Source organism: Ceratotherium simum, chromosome 2 (assembly GCF_057802395.1).
Source record: "Ceratotherium simum simum isolate JZ-2026a chromosome 2, ASM5780239v1, whole genome shotgun sequence".
Taxonomy (NCBI): Eukaryota; Metazoa; Chordata; class Mammalia; order Perissodactyla; family Rhinocerotidae; genus Ceratotherium; species Ceratotherium simum.
In genome coordinates, this window is record NC_141901.1 from 12,401,896 (window position 1) to 12,422,552 (window position 20,657).

At 41.3% G+C, this 20,657-nt stretch overlaps 1 protein-coding gene across 1 annotated transcript in view; it reads left to right on the forward strand.

Annotated features, from left to right (window-relative positions):
* Nucleotides 1-20,657, forward strand: part of PAPPA2 (pappalysin 2) — a 278,580-nt gene that overhangs the window by 125,922 nt on the left and 132,001 nt on the right. Inside the window, exons 6-11 of the mRNA XM_087438266.1 lie at nucleotides 1,862-1,983; nucleotides 5,006-5,495; nucleotides 8,477-8,605; nucleotides 12,653-12,744; nucleotides 16,382-16,572; nucleotides 18,702-18,848. Of these exons, the coding sequence (XP_087294392.1) occupies nucleotides 1,862-1,983; nucleotides 5,006-5,495; nucleotides 8,477-8,605; nucleotides 12,653-12,744; nucleotides 16,382-16,572; nucleotides 18,702-18,848 (1,171 nt within the window). The remainder of the gene's footprint in view (nucleotides 1-1,861; nucleotides 1,984-5,005; nucleotides 5,496-8,476; nucleotides 8,606-12,652; nucleotides 12,745-16,381; nucleotides 16,573-18,701; nucleotides 18,849-20,657) is intronic.

The following is a 20,657-nucleotide window of genomic DNA, read 5'->3' on the forward strand; positions in this document are numbered from 1 at the left end:
GTCTGGTACAAACGTTACGATAAAGCAGACATCAGTACTGGCTTACTGTGAGTCTGTTGGCAGAAAAGGCTGCAGTTTGCTTCCTTTTCTCAGCTAGGTGGGTCACAGCGTTGAGGCCTCCCAACACGTGTGTCGGGGAGACTCACGTCACATGCCCAGCGATTTATGTCACTCTTGGAGTTATGTTTACTCCTCCCCAGTAGGTATTTGGAATCCTTATGTCAGAGAGGAGCCCAACCACGCACTCAGCCGCGACCCCGGAAGGGCCAAGTGCATCAAGGAAATGTGGTTTGGAGTTGTGTTCACGCTAGAAGTGAGCGCTGACTGGAGTCAGAGGTTGGAGCTTAACTACACCTTTTCATTGCCAAAGTGCTGGACACTTGATGGTGTTTGGGAACTTGCTCAAAGGGATTAAGGAACTTGTTGTGACCTTCGGCAATTTACTTAATCTCTCTGAGCCTGAGTGTCCTCATTTGTAAACATAGGGTTCTTACAGGGATTAGAAATAATGTATGAAAAGCACCTAGTGGCACAATGCCAGGTGCCAATGTGCTTAATAAATGGGAGCTGGTGGCATAGTTATTACCCTCATTTAACAATACTATTTTTCTAGTATATTACGAAATACTGCTTTTCTCTGCCTCCCTGTTGAGAAACCTTGATTTGATGCCTCCATTTTCAGATGTGTCATTTACAATTGGGCTTCTAAAAGAATTCTGAGTATCAGAGACAGGCCTCATGAAGTGATTTCCCATTGTTATTTAGCTGCTGTTGTCCATATCTCTTCCAGTTACTCCAGATCTAGTGCTTGAAGAGCTCTTCATAGACTGTGTTGATAGTCTCATGGAAGCCCATGAAACCAGCTCTCACAGAGGGACTGCTGAGGCCAGTCCCTGTGCTAACTGATGGGGACAGGAAGAATAGGGCTTGGTCTGGACTTGCTCACAGGCAAAGGAGAAGGAATTCCCAACACCACAGAGCAGTGCCCTAAGACAGGAGCCAGAAGGTGCAGAGGGTGCCCAGAGGAGGGAGTGATGGCTACTCAGAGGAGTCAGGCTAAGTGCCACCACAAAGGTTACATTTGAATGGGCCTTGAAGGTTGGGTAGGAGTTTGCTAAACAAAGAAGCTTGGAAAGGCTATTTGACAGTAGAGAGAACAACATGCTATTTGACAGTAGAGAGAACAACATGTTTCACGGAACTGTGCAAAGGGTATGATGTATTCGTGGAGTGGTGATTAGTTCATTGTGATGGGAACATAAAATTCATGAAGGAACTGAAGTAGGTAAGGCTGGAGCTAGCTTGTGAAGGACCTTGAATCACGGTAGGGAATTCGAATGTATCCCTATAGGCAATGGAGAGCCAAGGAGCATTATGTTTCCTATGACTTTTATTTTATGTATGTGATTAAAAGTAAGGAGTTTAAAATATAAGACCACATATAGCTAATAAGTTTACTCTGAAAATTGTTGTCTGTTTTAATTGGGGGAATGCAAGGGGTCTTTGGATGACTTATTGAGAGTCAGTGTAGAAAGGAGTTTTATGTTGCACGAGTCAGATTGTAATTACTTTGTGTTGAATGTTCCTCGGATAGAGTCTGCCCACTTTCATCTCCACAGGGCTCCTTTGTGACTTAGTTAAATTCTGCTGCTTCATAACTTTGAGATTCTCTTGTCACTATGAATTTTGCAAAGATGAGGTCTACACAAGAAGGAAATGAATTGAGAAATAGTTTGTATTCCCAGCTACCCCCTGGGGCCTCACTCACCATCGCCACTACCGCACCCCCAAAGGACTTCTGAATTTCCTTATCCAGGTCATCTGATCGCTTCTCCCCATCTTCTTCCCTTCCTCTTCCCAGGGCCCCAGGCAGCGTGTGTGGGGCCTGCACTGAAGATGGGACCTTCCGTCAGTACGTGCATACAGCTTCCTCCCGGCGCGTGTGTGACTCCTCAGGTTACTGGACTCCAGAGGAGGCTGTGGGTAAAGAACCATGGCTTTTTCATTTATACCTCAGTGGCCACTGAGAATGGGGGTGGAGGTAAAGGATGGAGGTAAAGGATGGAGCAGTGGCATGGTGAGAAAAAGGTAGCTCTGTGTGTGTGTGTGTGTCTGTGTGTTTTGCTGGATATCTCCAGGGGCCTGGGAAAGACTCTGCCTGGTACCTTTGAGTGTCAGATGTCCCACGTGTGATTAATGTGGTGAAGCAGAGGTCAGCACAGAGGGCGGAAGAATAGAGAAGTCAGCTGAGCTGAGGGGGGCACTTGAGGATGAGATAGCTCAGGTGTGTAGTGTTACACGTGCCTACCAGCCTGGGGAGCAGCCTTGCCACATGGCAGTGTAAGGTGATCTCTTACTCCTCTCTATCAGGAGAGTAATAGAGAACACTTTGCAGGAACACTCTACACTGGCTGAGGCTGTCTGGGTGGGAGTGAGATGGCCTAGGTGTTCCAAACTGATCGTTCTCATCTATGCTATTTTATAAGTCTGTTAATCACTGGTACTGGTTGTGCTTTGGATATGATCTTAGCTAGGCTCTAGGAGGGGGAAAATGTTTTTAGTTGTCCCTTTTCCTGTCCCTCTTCCAAATTCTCAGTTACATATTCACTCACCTATCTATATTAGGACTTCTAAGACAAATTAGAGCATGAATGTTATCCCAATTCAAATCTAGAAAAGACTTTTAGCACCTTCTGATGAATGGCTTGACTTCTACCATCATCACGATCTTCAGTGTTTACCCAATCATTATTTTTTTCTTTTCCTTATATTTATTAAGATCCTAAAAACTACTCAGTAAGGTATGTTGGACCTGGTTTTATTTGAGTTAGTTTGCAGCCTTGACTGACAAGAAAGAAGGGAGAACGTTTGTCTAAGAGTCTACAGTGTCTGCAAGGTGTCCCCTTGGGCAACCAGTTACACAAATGACAGGAACCTCAAGGAGAAATCCAGAGGAAGACAATTTACTTGATAAATCATATAGGGTTTTTTTCAAATGAGAGATTTCAGGGAAGAATGGAAAGTGACTAGAAAATTTACATTGGCACTGTGTTGGAGATTGGCATTTCATAAAAGGCCATTTCTGTGGCTAACAGTTTGTCCTGTGCTAGTCTTTGAATGCCCATTTGACTCCCTGGCCCTGTACTGTTTTCTTTTTAATTCTTGGAAAAATTTAAAGTTATTTGGTAGAGGTGAAAGGAATTAGAAGTTCTGAGTTCTAATTCTTGTACTGTGTCTTGAGACAAATCAGCTCAACTTTTAGAGCCTCTACTTCATGTTTTAAGATGAGAACATCATAAAACAATTCTGACAGAAAGTGCTGCAGTTGGCTTGGCTTCCAAGGGCCTTTACTCTGCTAGTATTTTGGGGTGACTGTTGGAAAATATTGCTAAGAAATACTGGTCTTCCTTTGCTTTGAAAAGGTGGAGAACCAAGTCATATTTAAAATATACACGGTGAAAGTGATTGACTCCCCAGCAGAGCATGCACAAACACATATATTTACAGATATGATCAAAAGGTATTTAATGACACTTAATGAACACTTATTGACCACCAACTACTTTCTGAATGCTATAGGGAATGGAAAATTGAACCAGACCTGTTCCCTGCTTAAGTATCATCTTCTTGGAGAGAACTTCTCTGGCTCCATAATCTAAAATAGCCCCCAGCCCCACCCCATCATTCTCTAGTCTCTTACCCTCCTTCAATTTTTTCAAAGATGCCATTACCACTTGGAATTATACTTCTTTATCTATTTATTTTTGCACCTGCCACCCTATTGGAAGATATATGAAAGCAAGACCTTTATCTCTCTTGTTCGCTATTCTATCTCTAATACCTAGATTAGTGCTAGGTTTAAAAGAGGTACGCAGTCAATTTTTGTTGAGTGAATGAATGAGTGAATGTATCCAAAATATTGGCAAAAAACAGTGAGAACCGTAAAATGTAATACACACACAGCCACACACACGTTTGAACTTGTTTCCTCTGGGCTTTGGAACATTCTCTGTTTTCTAAATTCTGAAGGGCTAAATAATTCTGTTTTTGCAAAAGTAGTTTGCAAATGCTTCTATGGAACGTTGTATAGATACACTAACCTAGTGAGGCAGACGTTAAATAGTACTTATTTTATAAATGAGGAAATCAAGGCTTAGAAAGAGCTGCTACAGTCACATAGCTAATGGCACAGCACTGATTAGAACCTGATTCTGCCGATTCCTAATTTAGCACTTTCCCTTCGATTCCCCTCATGTGATATAAAAGAAAACCGCCTTGTGTAGAGCTGACCTTAATATATTTGTGATATTTGATTTTCCACCATTACATTGTTACCTGGCTACTGAATCCTCATTTTTTTCCACTCAAGAATATGTGTTTCTATTTCCTGCCTGCAGTTTCCTCCACGCAGTGACCTACCTTCTCACACTTACCTGAGCTGAAAGGAAAGTTTCAATGTACGGCTTTAAAGTTTGGCTAACAGTTGATTAGAAGGACTGCCAAGGTGTGATCTTAGGGAATAAAAGTTTTGTGAAGAGCCTAGTTAAACAAAGAGCGTGGTGGCAGACTGAAATGAACATTGGCCTTATTAATAAATAAAACAGGGCTTCAGAAGCATTAATTTATCATAAATTATTAATAAAATAAGTGCAAATAATTCTCCTCTGCTCAAGGATTTGTTAAAGACACGGCTTACCTTCTCTGCATTGGCCTCAGGTTTCCGCCTAGGATCTGGGTTGCTCCATTCCCAGCGCCTTGCTAGATTTCTCTTGTTAAAGGGCACCAGGTAGAGGTGATATGGAACAAGACATAATACTTTTGAATTGTTACACCTTTGTCCTCACCTTTGTACTACTTAAGATCTAACCCACTAAGCTGCCCCGCACCTGTGGGAATTCGCTCTACATTCTCTTCTGCATTCTTCTTTCTGGTAGCTGATACGGACTACTCACTTTCAGACTTTTAATGGCCGTTCCTGATGTGTCTCTCTGTTCATCTTTCCCAGGGCCTCCAGATGTGGATCAGCCCTGTGAGCCGAGCTTACAGGCCTGGAGTCCCGAGCTCCACCTGTACCATATGAACATGACGGTCCCCTGCCCTTCGGAAGGTTGTAGCCTGGAGCTGCTCTTCCGGCACCCAGTCCAAGCCGACACCCTCACCCTGTGGGTCACCTACCTCTCCATGGACTCCTCCCAGGCACTCTTTGATACGGAGATCTTGGTGGAACACCAGGAGTCTGTGCATCTGGGCCCCTTAGACACTTTCTGTGACACCCCCCTCACTATCAAACTGCACGTTGATGGGAAGGTCTTGGGGGTGAAAGTCTACACCTTTGATGAGCGGATGGAGATTGACGCAGCTCTCCTGACTTCTCAGCCCCACAGTCCCTTGTGTTCTGGCTGCAGGCCTGTGAGCTACCAAGTTCTCCGGGAGCCCCCATTTGCCAGTGGCTTGCCCATGGTGGTGACACATCCTCACAGGAAGTTCACGGACGTGTGAGTTGGGCAGTAGCGCTTTCTAGACCGTGGGGTGTCCTGGGGCTTTGGGAGTGAGTTTTGTTTCCTTTTTTCCCCACCTGTTTACATCCTAACATGCTCTTAGTTGGAGAAATGTTTAGAATCTCAGAGGGGATTTTATTTTAGAGTGGCGTGTCTGAGATGAAGAAAAATATTTCCCAGTAAGGGGCGAGAAGGTGTTCTGACTGATGATTATGGAAAAAAGACGTTAGTTTATGAGGTGTTTCAGTTGGACTGAAAGTAATTGCCACAAATACGTTGATCAGAGTCACATACCCCTGTCTGGTGACACAGTTTAATTTCTGATTCCTTGCTGTAACTGTCAGATAATCTGCCACAGCTCCTATAACATTCAAAGGTTACAGTCAACTCTTCCATAGCTCAGCAAAGAAGCCTAGGGTCCTGCAGACACTACACTTGGTTTCATGACTCATTCATGATGTGTGTTTCATGCTTTCCTCTTTTTCTTGTTCCTTCCTCCCTCCCTCTCTCTTTCTTTCTCTTCCAACTCTCCTCTTTCTCTTTCTTCTGTCTACGTTTAGTGAGTTCTGCTGTGTTCTTGGCACTGTGTGCTCAGTGCTGGGGACACAGACTAGGATAAAATCATTGGCTTAAAAGAGTTCAGCGTCTAGGTAGGAGGCTGGTATCTTGAAAGGCAAATTCTCCCACCTCATAATTTTCCTCAGAGACTGCCCTGACGGTAGAACTTGGGGGAAAACAAAAGTTTTATTAGAGGTGCTACATCGGTTAGTTTTTGCTGCGTTAGAAATCATCACAAAATGTAGTGGATTAAAACAACCACTATTTCTCATGATTCTGTGAGTTGGCTGGGTGTTCTCATCTGGACTGGCCCTGGGGCTGGATGTCCCAGGACAACCTCACGCGCACGTTGGAGGCTCAGCTAAGGTGGCTGGCATGGCTGGGAAGACAAAGGCCTCTTTCCACACGATCCCTCATTCTCTAGTAGGCTTCTCCTGGGCTAGTTCTCATGGTGATGGCAGGGTCTCCAGCAGCAGGGAGGGCAAGCCCCCAAACACTCGCGCTTTTCAAACCTCTGCTTATGTTACTCATGATGACGTTCCACTAGCCAAAGCAAGTGACACAGCCGGTTCTAGATCCTAAGGGCGGCAAAATAGACTCCATCTCTTGATGAGAGGAACAGCAAAGTCACACCGCAGGGGGCATGCATCTGGGGTGGGAAGAATTCATGGCCATTCTGCAGTCTACCTCAGCTACAAAAAGTAGAGAAGAATGTTCATCTTAGCTTTACTACATTTTTCTCCCATATTTGCTCTCTGAATTAGAACTAGAAGACAGTGGAATGGTCAAAAAGCTCATGCAAATGGGAGGATAGATCATGGGATGGATTTAAAAAGAAAAAGAATATGATTTTTGAGCTTCTCTAATAAGCAGTTAAAATGACATTTATTATCTAACTTGATATCCACACATGCACTCACACACACACACACATATGTATACACACAACCTTTAAGGTCAATAATATCCCATTTTACAGGTGAGAAGACTAAGGCTTAGCTTAATTTGGTTCAACAGAGCTATTAAGTGGCAGACTGGGGATTAAAATCCAGTTTTCTGACTGAGTCTCATTTTGGTTCCCTTTCCTTAGTAACACACCACCTTTTACAAACTCAGATAGTTGAAGGTTAGGCACTACCTGCTGCTGAGTTTTCCCCCCAAGAATCACAAATCCATCCTAATGCTTGCTTCCAGTGCTTTCCCGGCCATAGAACAGTGTAAGGCTTTTATGATGGCGGGATGAGGAGTCCAGCAGAGACCACCCTGTAAAAGGGAAGCCATCAGAATTGATCAGGATATAAAATTGGTTTTGCTTTTGAAATATCTGGCACTCTCATGAGAGGACTGCTTCCCTAAGGAAAGCTAATTTAGAAATTTAAAAGTCTTTAATATTTAGGTATCTTTCCTATTAAAATAACTAAAAGCCAGTACAAAGGTTTTTACAGGTGTTTTGGAAAGCCCACATTACCTGTTTGTTGGTTGCAGCATCAAGACAGAAAGCGAAGGCTTTGTGGTTGAGCTGAAGAGGCTGTTGAGGAAGAGAGGGTCTTGGCAGGAGCTTTGTGGTAGTCACTCGTGGCAGTCCCAACAACCCTTTGAGATCCTGTCCTCCTAATCACTCCCATCCTACTTGACTTCGGTGGTAGTTTCCCAATTAGGGCAGGCACTGGACAAAATTGAGATGAGGGGGGAGTTTGTCTTTGGAACCAGCATCCCCCTTTGTGAGCTGTTCCCCGCTTCTGAATGTTCTGTCTCTCATGTTCTCCACCTGATCAGTGCACTGGGCTCTAGAGAGAATCTGATAAACTCCCTCCATCTCTGGTGTCAACTGATAAATCTCCATTCCTGGTCTGTATGCATTTTGGTGGGTTTGGAGGTGAGGAGTAATTTAACACATTTCTAATTGTGGAATTTCTTGCCTCCCCAGAATGATGATGGAATGTGTTCTTACCTCCTTCTAGGAGAGAGTTGCTCTTCCCCCTAAGAATACAGTCTCCTTAAGACAAGAATTCTCTTGAGAGACAAGAAAACCATGATCATAGACCCAAGAAAGGCCTTGCTGAGCCCAAATCATGAAGCTTTCCTCTTCAGTTTCGTTGGTTACTTTGAAGATACAGAACACTAGTTTTCCAATAGTTTTTATAATTTTGTTAAATGGTAAAGATGCACTTGAAATGCCATCCTCCTATATTGTGTAGGACTTTTAGTTAATTCAGCAGGCAGTTATTGTACATTCACTATGTGGAACATCCTGGGAATACAGAAATGAATATGGTTTCAAATGTTCTGCTGCTCTGTAAGACTGTGTGCCCTGATCTTTGTTTCAGATAATGTGGCATATGTTTAACATTCATCTGCAAAGGACCCAGGGTGTGTCTCACTTTCTGGATGTAGTGATCACAGCGCATTGGTTTCCACAGGGAGGTCACACCTGGGCAGATGTATCGGTACCAAGTTCAAGCTGAGGCGGGAGCAGAACTGGGAGAAGCTTCGCCTCCTCTGAGCCACGTCCACGGAGCCCCTTACTGTGGAGATGGGAAGGTAGCAAGGTGAGTATTGTGCGCATGGGAATGTGCGAGCAAGGACACCCTGTCCTGCTGTGACCAGGAGAGTCAGCCTTGAGCTTGTTTGACTTGTTTCGGAAATGTAGGCGGCAGGGTACTGTGTGATTCTAGTGTTAAACAAAATTTAGGACCTGGAAGTGATGATCTTGAAGGTCACCATAGTTAAGGAGGGGCCCACCTTTATTTAGAGCTCACCCCAGTGCACTGAGATATTGGGGCTGATTCTTTGGGGTCCCTCTTAAGGTTTCAGAGAACATCTGTTGGGCAGTGAATCAGGGAAGGAATTCACCGGGGGGAAAGGTTACGTGTCAAATGATGCTAAAAGAGTGTGTGAGGATATCTTTTGGATCAGTGGCCTGTCCTATACTACTAACAAGCTGTGTAACCTGAGGGAAGTCAGTGTAGATTCTGAGCTTCAGTTGCTCATTTGGCCCCTGGAAGACCTGGTTGCAGTGTAATTTCCAGCTATTCTGTAAAATAACCAAGGTAAAGATGGAATCAGTCCTTTGGTTTCTTAACATGCCATGTTCCTTTCCCTGTTTCCCTTTCGTGATATCAATCTAGGGGACTAATTCATTCTAATTTGCCTGGAACTTTCCAAAATTTAGCACTGAAAATTCCCATGCCCCAGTTTGTCACCCTATATCAGCCTATCCTGAATGCTCATCTAACCTAATATGTTACTTACATAAAGCTACTTACATAAAGCTGCTGAGAGTAGGAGGCTGGAAGGCCAGGCACTGTGATTTGTCTCAGATTCTGCATTCTAATAAGATGGCCTATTTTTAATTTCCCAGACCAAGTGAAAATATATTACATCTTGAAGACCTAATAGGAAGCAATTCTGTAGCCTTTCTTGGTATCCCATCGCATTGCTTAGTAATCACTAAATATTGTTTATCTTCTCAATCTTCTGAGATCCTTAAGCTTTAGTGTAAGCCTATTCCTTTTCATGGAAGTATAAACACCAAATGTTTGCAGACCTCAGTAATAGATGAGGTGACTGAGGTCACTTTAATACCCAAACTTTGCTAGTTTGCTGCCACCTTCTGCCTCACTCAGTCTCAGCTTCCGCCTCCCTCCACCTTCCACTCCCTCCACCATCTCAATCAGATTTCTCCCTGGGGATGCCTCACATGTGCACGGAACAGGTCTGGCTGTTGTTGGTGTTGTTTTCCCTGTTCTGGCTGCCTCACTGTAAGTCTGCTGCCCACCAGTTAAGGTGTTTGTGGGGCTTGGTTACCGCTGCTGCCCAGGCAGATCCCTCCTCGAAAAAAACACTGCCCTGTGGCGTAGAGTCTTGTACAGCACTTCTCTGGTGGTGGCCTCCCTGAGGTCCCAGGATGCCACATCTGCGGGGGATCTGGAACAGAAAGGAGTGAAGGGCCCTCCTCCTAACCTGGTATTGCAAATTCTCTACTGTGTCTTGAAACAGCTTTGCCTCAAGCAGACCTGCTTGGCTGCTGGGTCTCACGAGGTTCCTTATCAAAATGTTCTTTTAAACGTCTACCTGTAAAGTTTTTTGTATGTGTGAGGAAGATCAGCCCTGAGCTAACATCCATGCCTTCCTCCTCTTTTTGCTGAGGAAGACTGGCCCTGAGCTAACATCCGTGCGATCTGCCTCCACGTTATGTGGGATGCTGCCACAGCGTGGCCTGACAAGTGGTGCGTCGGTGCGCGCCCGGGATCTGAACCCGGGCCGCCAGCAGCGGAGCGTGCGCACTTAACCGCTAGGCCATGGGGCCGGCCCCTCTACCTGTAAACTTCTACCCTTTCTGTAGAGTCACACTTAGTTGTGCCATCCAGTGGGAAGATATCTCTGAATTCAGGCTTTGTCTCACCTCGAGGCAATCCATTACACAAAACGAGAAGGAGCCATATAAATAATTTAACCCACTGTTTAATATTCAAGAAATGTATAGACTCATTCTAGGGGGGAAATTATCACGGATCCCCAAGAAGTTATCCTCAGACCCTGGTTTTAACAGATTTTTACTAAAAGCTAAAAGTTGTCACTTTGGATATCACTTGTCAATAAGACCATCAAAACAGAAACAAGAGAAGGCCCTGGAATTGTGAGCAGTGTTCATTTAGAAGCTGATCATCTCGATCCGTGCTGTCCAGTATGGGAGCCACCAGCCACATGTGGCTGTGCAGCCTTTGAAATGTGGCAAGTGCAACTAGGAAACTGAATTTTATTTAATTGTAAATAATTTAAATTTAATTTAAAAACTGAAACTTGATTCAGTTATCAGAAAACCTTTAAGTGTATTTGGAAGAACTTGGGTGGGTGAATCTGCTTTTTCAACTATTGGTTTTATGAAATCTACACACAGATCAAATATTTGAATTGAGTTGTGTTGTAAGTGAAAAATACACATCGTATTTCAAAGACAGTGTGCAAAAAAAGAATGTAACATACCGCATTAATAATTTTTTATGCAGATTACATATTGAAATGATACTTTAGATATATAGGGTTATTGAAATGTGTTATTAAAACTAATTTCACCTGTTTCTTTTTACTTTTTTAATGTGACTACTAGAAAATTAAAAATCATATATGCGGCTCTCATTATATTTCTGTTGGGCAGCAGTACATAAGATGATACACAATTTGCTTACTTTAATTGTTTAGATTATGTTCAAAATGAAAATGCAAAATTGCCTACCTCCAAAATTATATTCTGGACCCCATTTAGAAAAACGCTGATGTTGGTTAACCCTCTCTTTCCATAGGTAAGCAAACTGAGGTCTACAGGGTTTAGAGAATTCCTGGGTATCGCACATCAGATTAGGTCACCAGCACAGTCTTTTTTTAATGGACCACATTGGCTTTATATAGGAAAAGACTTTGAAATTTCCTTAATTTCTTCAATTATGTTGTTTTTTATATCTCTTTTATCTTTTCTCCATTTACAGCTTACCATTTAAAATATGATTATTGTATAATTGCATTTATAGCATACTTTTAATTCATTTTAAAGCATTCTCATATCTAATTATTTAATCTGTACTCCATCCCTGTGAGAAGGTATACATTAAACAACAGTTAGAGCTATTAGCAATGTCCTGGGTCTGAAAACACTTTAGCATTACAAAACCTTTTATCTGCTGTGTTAAAATATGTGTTCATTTTGGACATGGTGAAAAGTCAAGGAGAATAAAATGGTAATCCTCAATCCATTTTACAATAGCCAAATCTGGGTTCCTTCAAAGAAGCTTCAACCCAAGTTTATCTATTTTGTTCCTATAACATGCTTCATATACACCTCACTCTAAACTAACTCCTCCATCTCAGTCCAAATTTAGTCATCAGCTGTATCAACGTTTGAGGTTGGAAACAAAAACGACATTTTTCTTACTCTGGCATGTTTCTTTCCTGCAATATATGCTAGCTGCCACTAGGTGGTAGTAGGGAGTAAGGACAGGGACCCGAGCCCTAGAGATTCCCTGGACTGAGAGATGGAAGCCATCAGCTGCAGAGTCTTTTGGTACATAAACAGGAAATTTCAATTCTACAAAATTCTAACTTTAACAACAACTCCATCCCAATAAAACAAAACAATGAAAACATAAAGAAATATCAGATAAAATGGATAGAAAACAAAATCACATATAGACAGGCCAGTTTCCTCCTCACCAAATCAGCTAACTATTCTAAGATTAGAAATTCATTATAGGGCTGGTAGGCCTTTTCTAGCTTAAGACCATCTGCCAGAAATATTGTCAGGACCCTCATGCATCTCCTCAATGTTTCTGAGTCGTGAGCTACTTGACTTTTAGAAATTCCCAAACCCACTGGACATGCCAATAACAATCGTTGCTTAAATTGTATTATCTTTAAATGTCTATTTGATTTTTTTTTCTGTAAAAGCATTCTCTTAGCTCCTATTTTTCTCCAGCTTGCACTTTTTAATACAGAATAAGGAATTTAAAGAATTTAAATGATGGTTACTAAACAAGAAAAACCATTTTATGTAGGCATGTATTTATATTATGTATATAAGTATGTACATTTTTACCTTCTAGGAGCCTGGGAGAAGAGTGTGATGATGGAGACCTTTTGAATGGAGATGGCTGCTCAAGAGCATGTGAACTAGAGGAAGGCTTCAACTGTGTAGGTGAGTTTAGGAGCACCTGCCTAGGCTTTTGTCCTATTTTTGGAGCTGTCTCTGTGTCTCTTGAGAGCTCTTGCTGTCCCGTAACATATAGCTTAGTGATGATAATAATAATAACATTTGATGTGTCTATTGTGTGCCAGGCATTGTCTAATTGTTTCACGTATATTATCTCATTTAATCCCTGCAGTAAGTATGAGAAGACTAAACTTGGGCACAGAGAGCTTAGATAACTTGCTGCCTCTTGTACAGCTAGAAGTGGTCAAGTCAAGATTTGAACCAGGAAAGTGTGGCTCTGGAATCTACGTGTAAAACCACTAGGTTATACTGCCTCCTAGATTAATGTTACCAAGAATTGCTCTTGGGTCTTCATGTCTAACATCAAAATGTCAGCTAAGTAGCACAATCATATAGATTCTATATAAAAATTAGGGCAAGAGAACATCCTAAGCCAAAGGGAGTGCAAGATATCTCTTGGTGGTTATGTTTAGTACACAAAATCATGAAGGATGACAGAGGGTCATAACATTTCTTAATCCTGGAGAATCACTAGTGATAAATTATAATGAGGTGGCTTTGACTCTAGACTCTTGCCACTCAGGGAGGGCATACAGAACTTCTCCCCATTCTGATTAAGGCCATCATCAACAGGCTTCTTAGATGCAGATTGTTTTCCCATTCCCATATGCATACATTGCAATGATTCTATGGAATATAATCACTCATCAAAGTTATTTTAGACAGCAGCACATTTAAAAATATTTTAATGTCTCTAAATCTCAAGATAAAGTAGGATATGCTTATAATTATATAGAATTTATTAAAATGTTAACAAATGCCCCTGTTCTCTGAAGTATAATCATAAAATCATAGAATCTTAGTAGTCTTCTATCCATCCATCCATCCATCTAACAAAAAATATTCGGTGCCCCCTATGGACCATGAGTCAAATAGATGTCCTGATCCCTTCATGCATAAAGTCTAGCAGTGACTTAGAGTCCAGCTTCCTTCCCTTATAGAAATCTCTTCTACCAATTCTTGAGAGATGGGCTTTTAGCTTCTGCTTACATACTTCTAGTGGTGAAGAATGCACCTTGAAACAGACTGTTCTGTTTAAAAATGGCTTTGTCTGTTTATCTTCTCCCCTCTTTTGGTTTGGAAACTGAGGTTCAGAGCATTTTAGTGACTCATCCACAGGCATACAACAAGGCCTCTGCAGAGCCAGCACTGGAACTCAGCTTTCCTAATGCTTCGTCAGCTGCTTTTTCCTTGCTGTGAAACTACAGAGGATACATTTTTTTGCTGTTTTATTTGACTACCATTCAGATATTTGAAATACCTCCCCATTATTCTCCTTTCCAATCCAAACATCCCCTCATGTGATTAGGTTTCCAGACCCTTTCCTATTTACCCTAACCTGGCATGCTTCTTGTGGTTGGTGCCCAGAAAGGAATTCAATACTCCAGATGTGGTCTGGCTGTGCAGATTACACTGAACTGATTACCTCCCCTCTTCTGTACACAAGTATTTGTTAATGCCACCTATGTTTGCATCATTTCTTTTTGCTAGCACATAGTGGTACCTACTGAATACACACACACATGCACACACATAGACATATCTTCTCCAAACACTGTCCCTTCTCCCGTGCAGCTCCAGAATCATTTAACTTAAGAGCAGATCTTACTTTGTTTCTATTACATTTGATCCCATTAAATTTGGCTCATATTTCCTTAGCCTCCAATTCCAGTAAGACTATATCTAAATTATTTTAACTTTACAGAGCAAAGTTAAAATGGTCTATTACACAGTTAAACATCTGTTTCAGTGAGTAATAAGTTTATAGTATGCTAAGCATATAGATCTATTCCATTATTTCTCAAAAGATTAGGTTTGAAGGAACTGTTGTGAAGTGTATTTTAAAAGTGGACTGTTATTTTTCTATGGATTTGAAAAAACAGGCAAAAAATTCAAGTCCATGGTAAAAAAAAAAATAGAGAAGAAGCAAGAAGAAACAGTTACTGGGTTATAAATAGAAAAACAAAACATATACATAAATATTTGTTATAAACAATATATAAATTATAAAATATATATTATAAAATGCACACATATATTCATATGTACATAGATGGATATATACATATAAAATACACAAATAAAATATACATATATGTACACATGTATACATATATGTATATAATCGTATGTGTGTTTGAGAGAGAGGAATCATCACGGGAAAGTCATTCCAAATACACATATGTTGGCTTTGGGGGAGTGATTTGGGAAGGCCATGGGTTTGATGGAATGCAGGAGTTTAAAACCCAAAATAGGCTTAGAACCAAGTCCTGGGAACAGTGGCTTATTCCTGGCAAGTAGAGATAGATTTACCACAGAAGGGTCTCAGACTTGAAGAAATTATTAAGGAAAATAATCAGTAACTACATGTTGATGAGCAGCTGAAAAATTCGTGGGACAGTCCTGTGGGATTGCTGTGAAGAATAAACAGTAAAAAGAATGGTGTAATAACAGTAAATTTTAGTAATGATGTTACTGTATGTGTACTTGTGTTGATTTATTTTAAATCTTGATCTTATTTTCATGTCCTGTTATTTTAAGCAGAAATAGGAAATTAGAATCATGCTACTAATATTAATTGTCCCACATTTTGGTAGATGATGCAATAGCACTTAATAAATGGCTTTATAACTGCGTGTCAGCTTTCTATATCTGAAGAAAGCTAGTTTACGTGTCTATAGTTAGTATTATTCACTTGGTAGGAGTTATCCTATGGGCGGGTATGGAACTTGTCCGGAGAATAGAAGCTTGCTATGCAACCCCACCAGTTTTTCTTACATGTTCGTTTCTCACTTGTTTGCTCTTGAAGACAGTCTCTCTCTCTCAGCTCGAGGCAGTGTGGGTGATAGAGCCCACAGAACCTGCCTTCTGGAAGCCTGGCCCAAATCCAAGCTCTATTGCTTATGGGACTCTTGACAGGTCACTTAAAATCACTGAAACTCAGGTTTCCTATTTATGAAACAAACAAAAAATGCATGCCTGATATAGTCGTCGTAAGACTAAAAGAAATAATATGTATGTAACCCTTATGAACGTGGAGCCCATACTGTCCATTTCAGAGCAGTTGCACAGTTAGTTGAAGAAACACAGTTCAGCAGCAAAAAGTAATTGAAAACAAATCCCTCAAATATCTTAATATTTCAACAACTATGAAGGGGATCCAAGTACATAACACATCATACCGTTTATTTAAATTCCCTGTCTTCTTTTACCTACTTCTTTTATATCCCCAGCTTCCCCTAAGTATCTTGCCCAACGATTCCTTAAAATTTCTTTCTACATCCAGCCCCCAGCTGCTTGTTTCTCCCTCTTCCTTCTCCCCTAATACCACCCCTTTCTATACTTTTTATTATATAGATGGATTCTACTACTCTCCCCATGAAAAAGATCCTCCTCCTTTAGGGTGTGCGTGTGTGTGTCTGTTTTGTCTGCATGTTTGGGGTGTGCATTAGCCTGGCTGGCAATTACAGGATTCTCTGTAGTGAGATGGAGAAAAAATGTAATTATTTTTACATGACATATATAAAACACTTTTGAAATGTCATACAATATTTCTTGGCAGGGGAGCCAAGCCTGTGCTACATATATGAGGGAGATGGAATATGTGAGCCTTTTGAGAAGGAAACCAGCATCATAGACTGTGGCCTCTATACTCCCAGAGGATACCTGGATCAGTGGGCTACCCAGGCTTACTCCTCTCATGAAGACAAGAAGTGTCCTGTTTCCTTGGTAACTGGAGAGCCCCATTCCATGGTAAATTAATAGAGTCTAGGCTGAGCAAAATTGTGAAGTGACTACCCCAGGTGCTTAATGATAGCGTACATTTTTTTCTTGACTTTGGCATCAAATTTAGTCCTTACTGACCTCAGAAGAAGATAATGTTAAATGAAAAGCTTCTAGATCAGCAATTAAATCTCATCCCTACCCTCATCCTGCTTACCCTCACTAGTTTTCATCTGGGAACCTTTGGCGATGCAATAGCTGACTCCAAGGTATACAAAAGCATCTCAAAATTAACCTTATCAATACACATATCAGAAGTTACATTTGGGCTTTGTATTTGGGAGAATTTATTTTAAAAGAAGCAGCAGCAGCAGTAAAGAGTCACAATGACTGGATTACACTACTGGATCCACCAGTATTACTATTATTATTACTGAATGAGGTTTGACAAGTCACTTCACCTCTCTGGGTCCCAATTTTCTCATATACAAAATGAGTATAGTAATACCTTTTGTATTTGGCTCAATGGTTTATTAGAAGGATCAAGTGAAATTTAAAATATATGTTAAAGATAAAAGTGTACTTTGATTTAAAGAATTCTTGTTATTGAAGAATTTCTAGAGTTAGTACTAAAAGCAAATCCTTAAATATACAATTTTCCATGAATATCAACCTAAATAAATAGGAGATCCTCTGAGGACTGACTTCTATGAATTATAGTTGAATACTGAAAAGAAGTAAAGGGCTTTGGCTGTGGGGTACTATTCCAGATGCTTTCTTTGCCAAGTAAACTCTTCCATTCATCACAGCAATAAGCAATACTGTCCTTTCAACAGAAGTGAGTCTAGCTCTATAGGTATTTCAGGCCAGGATGAAGTCATTGGATTTTAGATGTGCAGAGCCATCTCCGGGAGATCGAGGAACCAGCCAAGGTTGGTGCTCCGGTTCAAGAAACTCATCGAGGACCCAGGTGTCTTCTAGATTCCAGCTCCTTCCATCCTTGGCCTGCAGCTTTCTCCCTCCTGCTCATAAGATGACTGCTGCTCCTCAATGCATGAAATCAGCATCTCAGACAGGAAGGAGGGAGAAAGGGGACTAGGTACATGCTAGTTGAATCTTTCCCTTTTATTGGGAAAATGACAGCTTTCTGGAAGTTCAACACTATAGACTTCCACCAGCATCTCACTGGTCAGACCCAGATCTCTTCATCACCCTTAGTTGTAAGAGACCCTAAGGAGATGAGCATTTATAATTGGATACGCTGTCACCTTGAACAAAATTGGAGTTTGTTCATAAGAAATTAAGGGGAGGGCCGGCCCCGTGGCTTAGCGGTTAGGTGCTCGCACTCCGCTGCTGGCGACCCGGGTTCGGATCCCGGGCGCGCACCAACACACCGCTTCTCTGGCCATGCTGAGGCCGCGTCCCACATACAGCAACTAGAATGATGTGCAGCTATGACATACAACTATCTACTGGGGCTTTGGGGGAAAAAATAAATAAATAAAATTATAAAAAAAAAAAAAAAAAAAAAAAGAAATTAAGGGGAAATGGATATGGGTAGGCAACTAGCCATGCCTGCCCCACTCCTTCAGCTAATTTTGGCATCTCTCTCAAGAGTTCTGTTGCCCAGTGACAGGAAGCCAGGAAAGTTGGGAGATGCTGAGTTAGTGACAGCTCTCTGAAGTGGCTTTTAGTCTAGCCTGTCTGTCCCTAAGTGAAGTGGGAGACATTTCCTGGAGTTTTTCTTCCCTGGCTCCTTTACCAAGCTGAGTGCTCAGTGGTTCCCTGACTCAGTAGCCTCACTCCTGGGGCCAGTGGATCCTGCCTGGTGAGGATCTAACCATCATCCTGGGCAGACCTCCGTGACTAATCCTAGAAGCAGTTGCCTGAACTGTGCCAGGACTGTTCTTTGGGCAAGATCCCTGGGTTGATTGTGGGCTGAGAATTGTCATGTGTGTTTTTCTACCCTATAAGTTGTATCTTGAGGCTAACAGAGAACATTGAGACATTCTCCTACACTGAGAAAAGTTTTCTGCTAATAATGTGATCATTAGGCGCTCAGAAAGAGAGGAAAACTGTGGTTTTGAGCTGGAGCATTTCATTGTCATTACTTATATCTCACCCTCCACATTTAATTTTTGGTTGAAATTGTATTTCAGATTTGCACGTCATACCATCCAGATTTAGCAGAGCACCGTCCCCTGACTGGCTGGTTTCCCTGTGTCACCCGTGGAAATAGACCTCAGGATGAAGGGAGTGAGTGGCCAGAAGGTAGCCTGGAGAGAGAGGATGAGGTTTGGCTCAAAGTAAGTGGCCCAAATGTTTTTTTTGTGAAGGCTGCCGATAGATGGTGCTTGTGTCTATATACATGTGTATGTACATGTGTGAGTATATGTGTTTGTGCATGTGTGTGTAAATGCATTGGAAAGGCTTATCAGGAAATTTCCTTTTGTTATCTCAGAGTTGTTTTTTTTTTTATTGTGAAATTTTTGTTGTACATTATTGTTTATCAGTCACCATATAAGTGCATCCCTCCACCCCTTGTGCCCACCCCCCACCCCTCTAGCCCCTGGTAACCACCAAACAGTTCTATCTGTCCGTGTGTTGGTTTATCTCCCACATATGAGTGAAATCATGCACTGTTTGTCTTTCCTTTTCTGGCTTACTTCACTTAACATAATACCCTCCAGCTCCATCCATGTTGTTGCAAATGGGACGATTTTGTCTTTTTTTATGGCTGAGTAGTATTCCATGATATATATATACCACATCTTCTTTATCCAATCATCAGTCGAGGGACACTTGGGTTGCTTCCGTGTCTTGGCTATAGTGAATAACGCTGTGATGAACATAGGGGTGCATAAGCCTCTTTGGATTGTTGATTTCAGGTTCATTGGGTAGATACCCAGTAGTGGGATAGCTGAATCACAAGGTATTTCTATTTTTAATTTTTTGAGGAATCTCCATACTTTTTTCCATAGAGGCTGTACCAGTTTGCATTCCCACCAGCAGTGGATTAGGGTTCTGATTTCTCCACAGCCTCTCCAGCATTTGTTGCTTTTTGTCTTGGTGATTACAGCCATTCTGACGGGTGTAAGATAATATCTTAGTGTGGTTTTGGTTTGCATTTCCCTGATGATTAGTGATGTTGAGCATCTTTTCATGTGCCTGTTGGCCGTCTGTATATCTTCTTTGGAGAAGTGTCTGTTCATTTCCTCTGCCCATTTTTTGATTGGGTTGTTTGTTTTTATATTTTATATTTTGAATTTATTTTCCCCTCTTTTTGAAATTTGGACTTCTTTCTTTACAAGTAATCAGTTTATCAAAGTGTAACATATGCACAAGAAAGTGCAAAAGTCGGAAATGCACAGATTGATGAATTTTTACAAAATGAACATCCTCTCTGACCACCACAGAGATCAGGAAACGGAGCATTAACAGCATCTCCACAGGCTCTCTCATTCCTCAGTTATTATACCACAGAGGGGTTTACTGCTTTTACTTCTATCACCGTAGATTAGTTTTGCCTGTTTTTGAACTTTATGTGAAAAACTTGACAGTACGTACTTTTTATGTTTGATTCTTTCTTACTCAGCATTCTGTTTGTGGGATTCATCCACACTGCTTCACTCAGCAGTAGCGTTCATTTTCATTGCTATTTAGCATTCCAGTGCATGAATACAGAACAATTTATTTATCCATATTGAGGAATGTTTGGTTTATTTCCAGTTTTTCTCCATTATGATATTACAGATAGTTCTGCTTTACACATTTCTGTACATTTCTTTTGGCAAATGTGTAACAGTTGGGTATATTCGGAACTGCTAGATCATAGGTAGGCAGATGACCAGCTTTACTAGATAATCCCAAATAATTTTCCACAGTGGTTGTACTAATTTATACTCTCACCAAAGGCTTAAGAGTATTCCAGTTGCTTCACGTTTTCACTGACACTTGGTATTTTAAGTCTTAATTTTAGCCATTCTGTTGGATATGAAAGGTATCCCCCTGTGGTTTCAATTTGCATTTACATGTTGACTAATGAGATTGGGAGACTTTATATGTACATTGCCCATTGGCATATCCTTTTTTTTTTTTTTCCTGTTAGGGTGTGT